General features: G+C 52.8%; 8 protein-coding genes across 8 annotated transcripts; 3 read left to right on the top strand and 5 right to left on the bottom strand.

Moving 5' to 3' along the window:
- Positions 1 to 5: 5 nt before the first annotated feature.
- On the bottom strand, positions 6 to 1,395 carry SODALDRAFT_275804 (hypothetical protein; the record flags this gene model as incomplete). The annotated part of the gene is made up of 3 exons (XM_028607991.1): positions 6 to 610; positions 690 to 1,061; positions 1,128 to 1,395. The coding sequence occupies 3 exons, from the start codon at positions 1,393 to 1,395 to the stop codon at positions 6 to 8; spliced, it is 1,245 nt and encodes a 414-aa protein (XP_028467002.1).
- A 259-nt stretch (positions 1,396 to 1,654) lies between these two features.
- Positions 1,655 to 3,577, top strand: SODALDRAFT_332620 (putative GTP-binding protein). The gene is made up of 6 exons (XM_028611765.1): positions 1,655 to 1,786; positions 1,846 to 1,874; positions 2,068 to 2,082; positions 2,140 to 2,164; positions 2,224 to 2,655; positions 2,761 to 3,577. Exons 1-6 carry the CDS (start codon positions 1,758 to 1,760, stop codon positions 3,344 to 3,346), a joined length of 1,116 nt encoding a protein of 371 aa, XP_028467001.1. The 5' UTR covers positions 1,655 to 1,757; the 3' UTR covers positions 3,347 to 3,577.
- Positions 3,378 to 4,676, bottom strand: SODALDRAFT_332617 (hypothetical protein). Its single transcript, XM_028611764.1, has 3 exons — positions 4,268 to 4,676; positions 4,058 to 4,144; positions 3,378 to 3,970 (listed from the first exon to the last, which is right to left on the bottom strand). The coding sequence occupies exons 1-3, from the start codon at positions 4,405 to 4,407 to the stop codon at positions 3,862 to 3,864; spliced, it is 336 nt and encodes a 111-aa protein (XP_028467000.1). The 5' UTR covers positions 4,408 to 4,676; the 3' UTR covers positions 3,378 to 3,861.
- A 407-nt stretch (positions 4,677 to 5,083) lies between these two features.
- Positions 5,084 to 7,294, bottom strand: SODALDRAFT_332616 (acyl-CoA dehydrogenase domain-containing protein). Its single transcript, XM_028611763.1, has 5 exons — positions 7,116 to 7,294; positions 6,968 to 7,044; positions 6,460 to 6,886; positions 6,069 to 6,386; positions 5,084 to 5,922 (listed from the first exon to the last, which is right to left on the bottom strand). Exons 1-5 carry the CDS (start codon positions 7,137 to 7,139, stop codon positions 5,410 to 5,412), a joined length of 1,359 nt encoding a protein of 452 aa, XP_028466999.1. The 5' UTR covers positions 7,140 to 7,294; the 3' UTR covers positions 5,084 to 5,409.
- A 492-nt stretch (positions 7,295 to 7,786) lies between these two features.
- On the bottom strand, positions 7,787 to 9,459 carry SODALDRAFT_332615 (ArgJ family protein). The gene has a single exon (XM_028611762.1). The coding sequence runs from the start codon at positions 9,351 to 9,353 to the stop codon at positions 7,971 to 7,973; it is 1,383 nt and encodes a 460-aa protein (XP_028466998.1). The 5' UTR covers positions 9,354 to 9,459; the 3' UTR covers positions 7,787 to 7,970.
- A 134-nt stretch (positions 9,460 to 9,593) lies between these two features.
- SODALDRAFT_332614 (hypothetical protein) lies at positions 9,594 to 10,573 on the top strand. Its single transcript, XM_028611761.1, has 2 exons — positions 9,594 to 9,976; positions 10,068 to 10,573. Exons 1-2 carry the CDS (start codon positions 9,668 to 9,670, stop codon positions 10,350 to 10,352), a joined length of 594 nt encoding a protein of 197 aa, XP_028466997.1. The 5' UTR covers positions 9,594 to 9,667; the 3' UTR covers positions 10,353 to 10,573.
- Positions 10,263 to 10,669, top strand: SODALDRAFT_153907 (hypothetical protein). Its single transcript, XM_028606887.1, has one exon. It carries the CDS (start codon positions 10,391 to 10,393, stop codon positions 10,604 to 10,606), a length of 216 nt encoding a protein of 71 aa, XP_028466996.1. The 5' UTR covers positions 10,263 to 10,390; the 3' UTR covers positions 10,607 to 10,669.
- A 64-nt stretch (positions 10,670 to 10,733) lies between these two features.
- On the bottom strand, positions 10,734 to 12,391 carry SODALDRAFT_276447 (AB-hydrolase YheT; the record flags this gene model as incomplete). Its single annotated transcript, XM_028608019.1, has 7 exons — positions 10,734 to 10,877; positions 10,953 to 11,081; positions 11,144 to 11,258; positions 11,321 to 11,435; positions 11,496 to 11,631; positions 11,690 to 11,773; positions 11,843 to 12,391. 7 exons carry the CDS (start codon positions 12,389 to 12,391, stop codon positions 10,734 to 10,736), a joined length of 1,272 nt encoding a protein of 423 aa, XP_028466995.1.
- Positions 12,392 to 12,708: the final 317 nt, after the last annotated feature.

Here is a 12,708-nt window from a genome sequence, read left to right as displayed (position 1 = left end):
TCTGCTCATTCGTCATCTTCGCTGTCATAGGCAACTAATGGTCCGGTAGAAGCTGCAGGTGTAGGTTTCTGGGCAACCGAGACTTTAGCCGTTTGCAGAGCCGCCAGCGTGCTGCTCGAAAAAATGCCCCCCGACTCCTCTTTGGGTTGCTGCTGTTGGGGAGCAATCGGCAGCGAAGACTGCGCCTCCTCGCTGGCAGTGCCGTTCTCGATCATGAGACGCTCGTTATACCCTACTTCATATCCCTGACGCCCGACTGGATTGATGGCATTAGGACCCCTGGCAAAGTAGACCTCGTCGGGCGCTTCGTAGCCTTCTAAGCCGTAACTGCTCTCGATTTTCCTCCGCTTTCTCGCTTCCGGATCCTTGCCCTCCATCTCGGCAATGAATTCAGCTGGCAAGGCTCGTCGGATTGCCTCGGCGGCCTGTTCTTCGATGCGTCGCGCGTCCCGGGCTTTCGCCATCGGGTTGGGATCCACCGTCGCCCACCGAACGTTGAGGACCTCTTCATGGTCAAGTGACTGATGAGCCATGGCCTCCTTGGCAAATTGTGCATTCGCCTCGTTGGTGTACGTGATGAAGGCGACGCCCCGGGTATTGAGAACACGAACTAAGATAAATGTTAGCAAATTTCACGTCAAAAGAAAGGGGGCGAAAAAAGCCTTTTCTTCATCGGCCCAGAATCTTACTTCGCTCAATCTGCCCCCATTCTGCAAAGTGACGCGCAACAATCTCCTCAATGTCATCGGTGACATGTATTCTCCCAACATAAACGGTGCGATTCTGTCGCATGAAACTGCCCGTGCCGCCCATATCATCTCGATAGTCGGCATGCTTGTCACGCCCGAAGCAGTCTACGTTTGGGTTGAACATGTCGTGGATGGTTGGAAGCCGATGCAGGTACTCGCAGTCTTGGCCTTTAGGACAGAGACCCCGTGCGAAAAACAGACAGAAATAGCTGCCCGAAACCCTATCCGCTCGCGTATAGCCGCTGTCCTTGACGATATTGCAGCGGCCTTTGGCGTGTGTCTTGGAGAGATACTTGTCCTCGCGATCGCCACCTAGCAACTGGTCGTCAGCAAATCGCAGTCGATAGAGACGAACAAACCAGAAGAGCAGCCACCTACCGGCCCATTTGTTATACCAAATGTTAAAAGTCGTTCCGGTTTGAGGAGGGATTTCTGTGGTGACCGTTGCCGGGTCGACTTGGGGACGGGCTGGGCGCCTCTTCTTCCGTATGATCTTCTTGACTTTGCGTTCTGTTGCAGCGGCGACCTCGGTCGTGGTAGTCGTCAGAGCCGTCTCTTGTTCTTGGTCCCCCTGCGCGTCATCCTGCGCGTCATCCTGCGCATCATCCTGCACCCGTTGGGCGACAACGGTTTCTCCGTCGGACATGCTTGATGATTACTGTGCCACGTGAAAATCGCCTGTACTGATTGCGCGTCGCTGCGGAATGATAGTTGTTGACGGAGTTGTCTTGACCTGTTTCTTGTTGACCTCAGAGAGAGACAAATGACAAGACCGATGAGGCTGAAAAGTCTTATCGCGATAAGATAAACTAAACTGTGGCGCATTACAGGTGTGGCTTGATTGCCCCTCCAAATGGCAGAAGTGACCTTTGCGGCGCATTAACAGGATCATGAATCAAGAATCGACGAGATTTATTGCTCAAACTTTACTGCTTCAGGAGGGGATTTTACTTGCCTCCTTGAAACTAGTCAATTATCACTGAGGGTGCTAGGTGATAATTTGTCAAGATGGTGAACATCACGGAGAAGATCAAGGAGTAGGGATACCAGACCTCTCAAGTCTCAATGAGGGGCAATATCGCTAACATGCGACTAGGATTGAGGACGAGATGAGGAAGACCCAGAGTAAGCGTTAACCCCTTGTTTTTGGCGTACTGGATAATGTCTTTCGGTGTCTGTTGAGTCAAGGTTGCTTTTCGATACCAGATGCGTGGCGCGAAAAATGAAGACATCCTGACAACAAGTGGTGGCATCGAGGCACTTATCCGGCGTTGCGATTACCCCTCGGGATAGAAACTGGCATGCTAAGATTTTCCAGAGAACAAGGCCACTGGTAAGTTGCTCCCGCGAGCCACTTGATTCCGGTCTAAGACCTGACATTGCTCTCCAGAGTATCATCTGGGTCTTCTCAAGGGGTATGTTGTGCATGAAGGGCGCCAAATCTCAGCAAACGTCTCGCTGACGACCATGCCAGAAAGCTTGCCCGTCTCCGAGCCCAACTCCTCGAACCTGGCCCAGGAGCTGGAGGCGGCGGAGGTTCCGGCTTCGATGTCAGCAAGAGCGGAGATGCACGAATTGCCCTGGTCGGGTTTCCCTCCGTGGGCAAGTCGACGTTCTTATCCAAAGTCACCAAGACGAGATCCGAAGTCGCATCCTACGCCTTCACCACACTTACGGCCATTCCGGGTGTGCTGGAATATGGCGGTGCCGAGATCCAGCTTCTCGATCTACCCGGTATCATCGAGGGTGCCGCCGAGGGCAAGGGTCGAGGTAGACAAGTCATCTCTGCAGCCAAGACGAGCGACATGATTCTCATGATACTGGACGCCACCAAACGCGCCGAACAACGGGCGCTCCTTGAAGCCGAATTGGAATCTGTTGGCATTCGTCTGAATCGCGAGCCGCCGTAAGAACCAACATATAACCTGTCCTTCTTCACCCGTTTCCCGCCCGTTTCCACTCCACCACCCTTCCCAGCTAAGAGGACCCGGCTGCTAACCCCCAAGCCCAGGAACATCTACCTCAAAGCCAAAAAGGCCGGCGGGATGAAAATCACCTTCCAATCGCCGCCGAAGCAGCTCGACGAAAAGATGGTCTTCAACATCCTGCGTGACTACAAGCTGCTAAATTGCGAGGTGCTGATCCGTGACGACAACGCCACAGTAGACGATTTGATCGACGTGATCATGAAAGACCACCGCAAGTACATCAAGTGTCTGTACGTGTACAACAAGATCGACTCGGTCTCGATCGAGTTTCTGGACCAACTGGCACGGGAGCCCTACACGGCCGTCATGAGTTGCGAGCTCGACCTAGGTGTCCAGGATGTCGTGGATCGGTGCTGGAAGGAGCTCAACCTGATCCGCATCTACACGAAGCGCAAAGGTGTGGATCCTGACTTCAGCGAGGCGCTCATCGTGCGGAGCAATAGCACCATTGAGGACGTCTGCGACAAGATTCACCGCACGCTCAAGGAGACCTTCAAGTACGCCTACGTCTGGGGCGCGAGCGCGAGACATGTGCCGCAGAGAGTGGGGTTGAGTCATCCGGTGGCGGACGAAGACGTGGTTTATATCGTGACCGCCTGGAAGGCATAAGTTGTATTCTGATTCACTGGGGGTGGGAAGGGTGAAGGGTTGTGGAGGCGAGATCCGGGGTAGTCGAGGGGGGAAATGGTTGCTGATACTCGGTGATGGTCATGCCCAAGAAATCATGTTATCCCCTAGGGGTATGAAGATATACAGCTGGCCAACAAAACTGATATATACATTAAGGCCTGAAAGAGTGAGCTTCAGCCCAAAGCAAGGAAACAGAACAGAAGAACCCCGCACATTGTTTCGTTTCGTGTCATGACGTTTGTTTTGCAGAGACCCTGTCACCACGCCTTCGCATATTCCAGTCATAAAATCTGGTGCATAATCCCTGAACTCCGATGACCTGAATCCATAGAGAAGATGTTGCACACCCGCCGGTACAAAGAAAAGCATAGAAGGGGACAATGGTACCAAACAATCAGTTCTCTGAACACCGTGCCCTTGCCCGAATATCCCTCCCATACCATTCCTACTTTTGTCATGAAGCACAACCTAAATAACGAGGATCAAAAACTCGCCTAGGGTGTGCTGTCAGGCTTGGTAGGGGAGGGAGACTTCGCGCCAAAGAGGGGCTCGCCGTCGAGCTTCTTAGACGAGGCTTGAGCGAAGAGTGACTTGGGCTTGGCCCTACGGCAGAGGTCCACGTCAGTTTTCCCTTCTTCAACGGTGACAACCTGTGGCAGACGAGTCGGAAGGGGGAAAAGGTATACGTACTTGCCAATCTTCTTGTTACGGAAAGCGTTGAGCTTGGCGGTACAGGGGCTCATGATGTTGTCCGAGGGCGAGATATATTGCTTAGTCCTATTAAGGGAATCGAGGGTTAGACCGGTGGTCCGAGGAAGATGGGTTTGGTTCTTGTTCTCGTCCTGGGCGGCTCCGCTATGGATGCTGCGAGGGTGGTGGGTAGTAGTTTGATGCTCGTACTTCTCCTCTGCTATCTTGTTCTGGAAGACCTGGCGGTGATATTCCATGCTCTTAACATTGGATTTGTCCAAGGGATCGGCGACCATGCTGGTTTGTACGGGCGCATTGACGTCCTTGTCAGAGAGGGCGTGAAGGGGCATTGCGAACGATTGCTTTCTGTCTTGCTTTGTTGCAGAATTGGTATTGCGCTGATGAAGGTAAACCCTTTTAGTTTAGAGACCGGTTGAGTTAAGCTGACTGCGCGCAAATGGAGTTGTCGGTCCAAAGTAGGAATCAATCGTTGATGTTTATGTGTGGAGAGATGATGGAATCTGAGAGATAGGATTGTGATGCAGAAGGTATAGGGGGAGAATCTAGTGTTTTAATACGCAAAAAAGCGACATTAAGGCAGCAAAAATATATCCCTGACGTGGTGTGAAAATACTCACAAGGGTCAAGGGCGATATACGCGGTTGAGGTGCAGTGACGAAAGTAAACGGACTTTTTTCCTACCCCCGTCGGCAGGGCAACCAACATGGTAGAGGGTGGGGTGTAATTAAAGTTGTACCTGTGATGTGGGTGGTGGCCACCCGCTTGAAGGTGGAATGTGCGGTCGCCCTTGATGCCTTCCCTAACTCCATTCAGCAGGGAACATCCAGGTACTGTACAAAGTACATCCGTTGTTGACTCATTGAACAGCGAAGGGATAGGGGATGGTCACCATCCCTCGGTTCTGTGTATTAATTGCTGCTCTCGCACATGTATTCGTAGGACGGCATCGACTGACCACGTCAGTAGCCAGCTTTGCAGACCCCTGCTCAAGTGTCAGTCAACAAAGGCCAGTCGAGTCCATTGGAATGGAAGCTTCTGAGATCCTCTTCCGTCCTCCCTCCGAGGCCATCACCAAGGCGACGAAGTAGCACGGAGTACGGATACCGAGTAGGTATCTATATCCGTAAATATTCCCCTTTCCGTTGCATGACTTGAAAGATTTTAATGTTAGACGAGCTGTGTTCCAGCCTCGAACTTGGGTACAACCACCGGCGGACAATCACTTCAATCCGTCTCTTCAGTTTGCGAATACATGATGTGTCTATTAAAATCCGCAAAGAGACTCGAATATCAAGAACAAGCCGTTATTCTGAACCCCAGAATCCGGTCCTTTACAGTTTCGAGGCATGACGAATCCTGGTGCCCGGCTCCGCGGGCAACGTCTTCCACAACTTCATCAGCTCCTCCGTCTTGGCCTTTTGTCGCTGAATCGACTCCGTAATATCCTTGGCCCTCTTGTTCTCGTTTCTTCCCATCTGCCGTAGGTGCACCTCGTCGGGGCCGTCCGCCAGTCTCAGGGTCCGGATGCCGGCCCACATGGCGGCTAGAGGGGTGTCCTGGCTCACACCTGCTCCGCCGAACGCCTGGACTGCCCGGTCGATGACTGTGAGTCCCGTCTGGGGCACGATGATCTTCGCCTCGGCGATTTCCCTGAGCGCCTTCTTGGGACCAAGCTCGTCCATCTTGATGGCCGCGTTGAGCACAATTAGACGTGCCGCATCGATCTCGAGCCGAGATTTGGCCACCCATTCGAGGATGACACCTTGCTCGCTCAGCAGCTGGCCGAACGGCTTCTTGGCCGGGTCGTTGGCGCGCATGATCATCCATTCAAGAGCTCGCTCAGCCTACAAGAAGAAAGTATGGTGTAAGCAAAGTGAAAAGAAGGAAAACGAAAACGAAAAAAAACGAAAAAAAAAAAAAACCGAAAAAAAGAAAAAAAAGGAAAAACCCCCAAAAAAAAGATGGGCCAGGTTCGGGCTTGAACACTTACGGCTCCGATGGTGCGCATCGCGTGATGGATACGGCCCGGTCCAAGTCGGCCCTGGATGATTTCGAATCCGCGTCCCTCGCCAAGAACGAGGTTGCTCGCCGGGACGCGAACGTCCTTGAAAGTGATGTGGCCATGCCCATGAGGAGCGTCGTCGTAGCCATACACGGAGAGCATCCTGTGGATGGTGATGCCCTTGGTAGTCGAGGGGACCAAGATGACTGACTGCTGCTTGTACACGTCCTTGTTGTGAGGATCACTCTTGCCCATGACGATATAGAGGGCGCAGCGGCGATCACCCGCGCCACTCGACCACCATTTCTGGTCAAGTTAGTTTACCATTTCGGATTCCAGTGCCATACATCTTCACATAAGCAAAGAGGTCCCCGCTTACCGAGCCGTTGAGAACATATTCATTGCCTTCTCTGCGGATTTCCAGCTGAATGTTGGTGGCATCCGACGAGGCGACATCGGGCTCGGTCATCAGAAAAGCCGAACGAATCTTGCCGTCCATCAAGGGCTTGAGCCACTGGGCCTTCTGCTCCTCGTTGCCGTACTTGGCCAGGACCTCCATGTTGCCCGTGTCCGGAGCAGAGCAGTTCACAGCCTCGGATGCGACCTTGGACTTGCCCAGCCACTCCGCCATGAGGCCATACTCGAGGTTAGTGAACCCAGGGGACTCCTTGTAGTGACCCTTGGGTAGGAACATGTTCCAGAGACCGAGTTTCTTGGCTTTCTCCTTCAACTCCTCGAGAATGGGAGGGTGGCTCTCCCATCGCGCATCGCCCACACCAACCTGGGATTCAAACACAGGGTCCGCCCTGTTGAGTGGGTTAGGGAGGTTCGTGTCAGTTACCACCATCAGGTAAAAGAAAAGCCGGAATCAGGATGGATGAGCTTACGGAATGCATTCTTCCTCTACAAATTTGGCCACGACGTCTAGAGTCTGCTTCGCGCGATCGCTGAGGCGATCCAGCACCTGGTTTGATCGTTAGCCCATATGCCGAATTCAACGGCAAGGTCGCGTTATCAAGCCGAAGATCAACTCACGATGGTGGGCACTTTGGACGTCATAATGTGAAACTTTGTCTATGAGATACGCTCCCAGAATAATTTCTGCGTCTTACTGTAAACCAGAACTGAAGATGAATGAGTGTGGGAGTAACCAATCTTTTGGCTCACAGAAATGGTCCTGAGCATGGTCAAGCTGTCTGGGTACAGCACGTTACATGGGATGTTCCTTAGGCGAGGGAGCCGAGGTCCCCAGATGTGGGGATATTCCGGGGTAGGGCCGGTGGGAACCGAGGCGGTCGGAGGTCAACCGCGGGGGATCACTATTCAATTGTACCTTGTGCACAGTAAGGTGAGGCACTTGTCATTGCTCTTAGAGGTACCTACCTACATAAGGGACAGGCTGGGCAGCTTACACCCATGGAGCTACAGTACCTTACCCCCTGATAAGACGACTCTCGTCCCATAATGGTGCGACACAGGGACGACATCCCATGCCCATCTCGTTGCTGGTTGTGACCAAGATTGCGTATTATGTTCCAGTCGCTCGGTACCTACGGGGACACGGAAAGGCGAAATGTCAGCCTGTCGGTGTATCTCACACCGACATCCATCAGTCAGCAACTCGGGACTCGACCGGTATCGGTCATGAAATTAAATAGGTCTTGAGATTGGACAGAAGACTCTCTTAGGATGCTACGTCTTATTAAGGTTGCAATAGATCCTGTTTAATTATTGGTTTGTATGTGCTATATTGGGCTTTTGTTTAACGAATTCCGCCATACCTTGTTGATAAATTTCAGTTGCGAGACGATGCAAGACTTCCGGTTCACTGTAGTACCGACTTCCTCTTCGTCCGGTCTCTCCCAGCGGCCTCATTGATATCCAAGCAACTCATGTCCGGTAGTCGCCGTTGATCGTGATATACTCATGGCTGTAGTCGCAAGTCCAATAGGTAGCCTCCTTACCACCAGTCCCAAGCCGGACCAAGATCTCCAAATCCTCCAGCTCGAGGATCTCCGAAGCCCGCGACTCGTCCACCAACTCCGGCTCGCCGTTGACGAGAAGCTTCAGCTCCGCGGTGCCGTCTGTCGGGATGAAAGACACGTTAGTATTTTCGGGAATAATCTCTGGGACCTCGGCAACGGCGTGGCCGGGTTCCGAAATCAGAGAGTATCCCGTCGCGCACAGGATGCGTCCCCAGTTAGCGTCCCTCCCGTACAGCGCCGTCTTGACGAGGGGCGACCGGGCAATCGTGCTGGCAATCTTCCTCGCCGCGTCCTCGCTCGCCGCTTCCGTCACGCGGATCGTCACGAACTTGGTGGCGCCCTCTCCATCGCGGACGATCAGCTTGGCCAGGTCGACGGCAAAGTCCGTAAGCACCTCCTGGAACGCCGCAAAGTCGGGGGAGTCCTCGGAGCGGATCTCTTTGCCGCCCGCGGCACCGTTGGCCAGCAGGGCCACCGTGTCATTGGTCGATGTGTCTCCGTCGATGGTGATGCTGTTGAATGACCGGTCCACTGCTTGCTTCAACACCGTAGGCATGACTGTGGGCGAAATGGGTGCGTCGGTGGCTGCCACGCCGAGCAGCGTCGCCATGTTGGGATGGATCATGCCCGCGCCTTTGGTCATGCCTGCGATCCTGTACTCTACCCCGGGCGATGATGGCAGGGTAAACGTCTTAGACATGAGCTTGGGGAAGGTGTCCGTGGTGCAAATCGCCGTTGCGCAGGCCAGCCAATCTTTATGAGAAGATCCCAATACGTCGTGAGCGGCAGGTACATTCTTAATAATTTTGTCGATGGGCAGCCTCTGGCCGATGACACCCGTGCTCATGACAATCGTTGATGACCCATCCTCGCTGTTCCCCACGGTCTCATCGGCTGCCCGCGCCATCAGGGACGCATCCTCCAGACCACCCTTCCCGGTGACCGCATTGGCGCATCCAGAGTTAATAAGTACGCTCCGGATTCCTTGATTGCCCTTCTTCTTCAGTACATCGCGACTGAAGGTGACTGGTGCCGCCTGGAACTTGTTCTTCGTGAACACCGCTGCGGCTGCACAAGGCCGATCCGAGCTGATCAAAGCGAGATCGGGCTTGGTCGTGTTACCAGGCTTGACTCCGACCAATATACCGGAAGCCTTGAACCCCAGAGGATATGTCCCTTCGGAGGGCACATACTTCTTTTTAGCAGCGGGTATACTTTCAGCAGCGACTGAATAGCACCGAACGAAACGAGTCAATTGACTCGGGAAAACGTTGAGAGAACCAGGCATTCTTTTGGGAATAATCTGCGCCACCGAATATGGGACTAGTAAGAAACGCAATGCATCCCCGACCGATGCCAATGGCTGGCTAATTGTAAAAAGTCGGTCGAGAGGTATGTGACTCGTCTCAGGAGAGTCAAACTGGTGACTGTCACCCTCTGGAAATTATCAGACCGAAACCGGGCTCGCGCTTATCGATAAGGTTATCGGACCTCGAAATTGTTATCTTATCACCATCTTTCCCATGCAGAAAAATTCCCATCCTGCAACCGCGCGCACCCATCAGCCTCCCATTGCGACCACGACGAGCTCAATCCTTCGCCATGGCGCCTTCAAGAACAAAGACAGTGAAAAACAAGCATGCCGGAAGTAAGGCAGTACAGGGAAAACACGCCAGCAAGAAACCCGGCCCGCCCGATGGCATCGTCAAGGCGAAGAAGATAAAGGGCACCCCGCCAGCCAAAACGGCCGTGGGGAAGCAAATCGTCAAGCTCCTGGAGAAGCGCAAGAAGAACAGGAACAAGACCTACACGGACGAGGAACTCGGCATTCCGAAGCTGAATAAGATCACGCCCGTTGGTGTGCAGAAGCCCCGCGGCAAGAAGAAGGGCAAAGTCTTCGTCGATGACAGAGTAAGCTCCAACCTCGACAGCTGGGGAAAAGCATAAGGGGGAGGAAAGAGGGGAGGGCGCGGGATGGAGGTTGACTAACAATCTGATGCAGGAGAGTATGACTACGATTCTCGCCATGGTGCAGGCGGAAAAGGAAGGGCAGATCGAATCCAAGATCATGAAGGCGAGGCAGTTGGAAGAGATCCGAGAGGCGCGAAAACTAGAGGCCGAGAAGAAGGAGGAAGAGAAGAAGTCCAAACTCGAGGAGGTCAAGGATAACCTGAGGAAGAAGAGGAAACGAAACAAGACCACCCCGAAAGACGAGGACAACGTCAACGAGCTTACATCGACTGGGACCAAGGCCACGAGGCCGAAGAAGAAGGTATCATTCGCCTAGGGAGGTCCTGTGTCTGCGAAGCATGCTGGGATGACAAAATGGGGGTGTCAATTGATCTGGGTAGGCTTCATTCACTCTTCGGATTATGGATTATGCACGGCGTTTGTGGACAGGACAAAATGCTCTTTCAAGTTGTAGTGAGATCAGGCGTTCAAAGTACCTTATATACCACAATCGTGTGTCATTCATGGGTCTCAAAATACCCCATGTACCTCAGGCCAAATGGTCCTGAAGAGGGAGAAATCTATCAGTGATATATGACTGCTTCTACGCCACGATCCTGTTGACGCCTATTGCGTAACCCAACACTTGATGAATGCTGGAGTGGCCGGTATGCCACGTATCTATATTTGTGATAACTGGACTCGAGGTCGGAGAACTTCACTGAGTGGTCCTGACTGTATGCATCTTCCGCTTGACTGGGTCGAATCGAGTCTCCTTCCAGAGACCGGGTACAAAGTCGTCCTTGGGATTGAAGCTGTCCAGGTCCACTTCGAACGCCATGTAATTCAAAAAGTTGGGTACCTGGATTTCAGTGAGCCCAGATTTTCCCCCAAGATATCCATCATACCTTTTACACCAGGGAGGGCGTATGCTTACCGATTTGGAGTGCCATCGACCACCTCCAAGCTCAAACCAACACAGATGGCCCCCCAGAGATGTGGTACACAGAATGGTATAAGGGTTTTGTTTGAACTCGTCATACGGAATAGTTTCCTGTGGCACGATCTACCGAAAAGTCAGCTTATCTTCAGATGCGGGTCGTCGGTAACAATATGAAGGTCACGCACAGGATCATCCTCGGAAGTCAGTGCAAGGAATGGGATTCTGATGGCGACCAAGGCATCGCACGAAGAAGCGTCGCGATAATAGGCATCTTCCGTCGGGTATCCCCAGGTAGGACATCTAGAGTAATTTAGTCGACCAGAAAATCAGATATCACAGGTCCTTCGTAACCAGATACTTACTGCACTTCCCTGTCAAACTCGTATAAGTACGTGCAGTTCTCGATGTTGTTAAAGTTAAGCTGGGTGTATTTGGACAGCGTGTTCTTGTGGCCCAGAATGAGTTCTTTCATGCTCGCTATGATCTTGTCAGCATCATGATGAGAATACTGTGTCACACTGCTGGGTTATTACTGACTTCCCATGACTTTCTGGTACACTTCGTTGCCGAGGAAGGACCGCTTTAGCGATTTGCAAGCTGCTTCCAGGTTGAAAGGGGTCGAGCAAACGACGGCGGCCTTCAAGAGACAGTCTGCTCCTTCTTCGCCGCAGTACTACGTGACGTTCAGCTTAGGCTCTCTTGGTCTTACGGGTCCTGCGCATTAGGCTTACGTTTGTCAACATGTTCGCTCCCAGGGAAAAGCCAAGGCCGAAGAGTGGCCGGTTGGGAAATTTCTCGTGCAGCCACTTGACGACCTACAACATGAATTGTGGTTAGCAAATCTAGTTCCGTCTTGGTTGTGTATTCGTTGACATCTGGCTCACTTGACGTATGTCCCATGTGGCCCTGGCGTTGTACAAGACGCCGCTGGTAAAGGCGCTCTTGGCACAACCCCGCGAGTTCACGACGCAAACGTCCCACGCTCTGTCCGCGACCAGAGGGGCGATAGCATGCCGTAGATAGATCTCGTGCGATCCACCGGAAAGACCGTGAAGTACGACCAATTGAGGTCTTGTGTCGTCAGACCCTAGGTTCTCAAGCTCCTTCTCGTTGAAATAGACTGTCCTCGGGGGTAAGGAGTCGTTGGTCTCCTCGAAGGGATCTGTGGCGAAATCGACGGCGAAAGTACCGTGAAAATCATCGTTATCCGCATCGAAGATCTTCCGCTTGTAATACAGAGGCGGTCCATGCTGCTTCGTTGCTGTCCAGAAAGTCTGCATGTGGCCATTGAACAGGAGGGGGTTCAGCTGGCATGGCGGGATAACCTTTTCGCAGACGTTCCGCAAGTCCGTCTTTTCGCCGTCTTTCCTTTTGAGAGGTAACGGCGTTGGGGCGTGGGTGAGGCCTATCCTCGCCCGGCCGAGCCACTCCATGGCGCTCAAACGGCGAGCTAAACGTGCCAGGACTGGAAGGACGTTGACGGGCCGTGTCGAGGACGACGCGATGATAAGCAACGCGAGTAGGTAGGTTCAGAATCGAAGGCAATTTGTCGAACACTGCAATGATACAGATACCGACAACGACAGGGCATGTAGGTGAATAGCATAATCAGGGAAGTTTAATCGCAACGATAGTTTCAGAATCTGCTGGGCCCCTACGCGAGATATGGGCCATTTGACGGGTCCCATGTGAAGATGGGGCGGAAGACCCAGGATTCGTTATTAGCTCCGGCCGAGAAATGAACTGGATC

This window comes from Sodiomyces alkalinus (genome assembly GCF_003711515.1).
Source record: "Sodiomyces alkalinus F11 unplaced genomic scaffold SODALscaffold_4, whole genome shotgun sequence".
Taxonomy (NCBI): Eukaryota; Fungi; Ascomycota; class Sordariomycetes; order Glomerellales; family Plectosphaerellaceae; genus Sodiomyces; species Sodiomyces alkalinus.
Note: the sequence above shows the minus strand (reverse complement) of the source record. Positions and strands in the feature narration are given on the sequence as shown.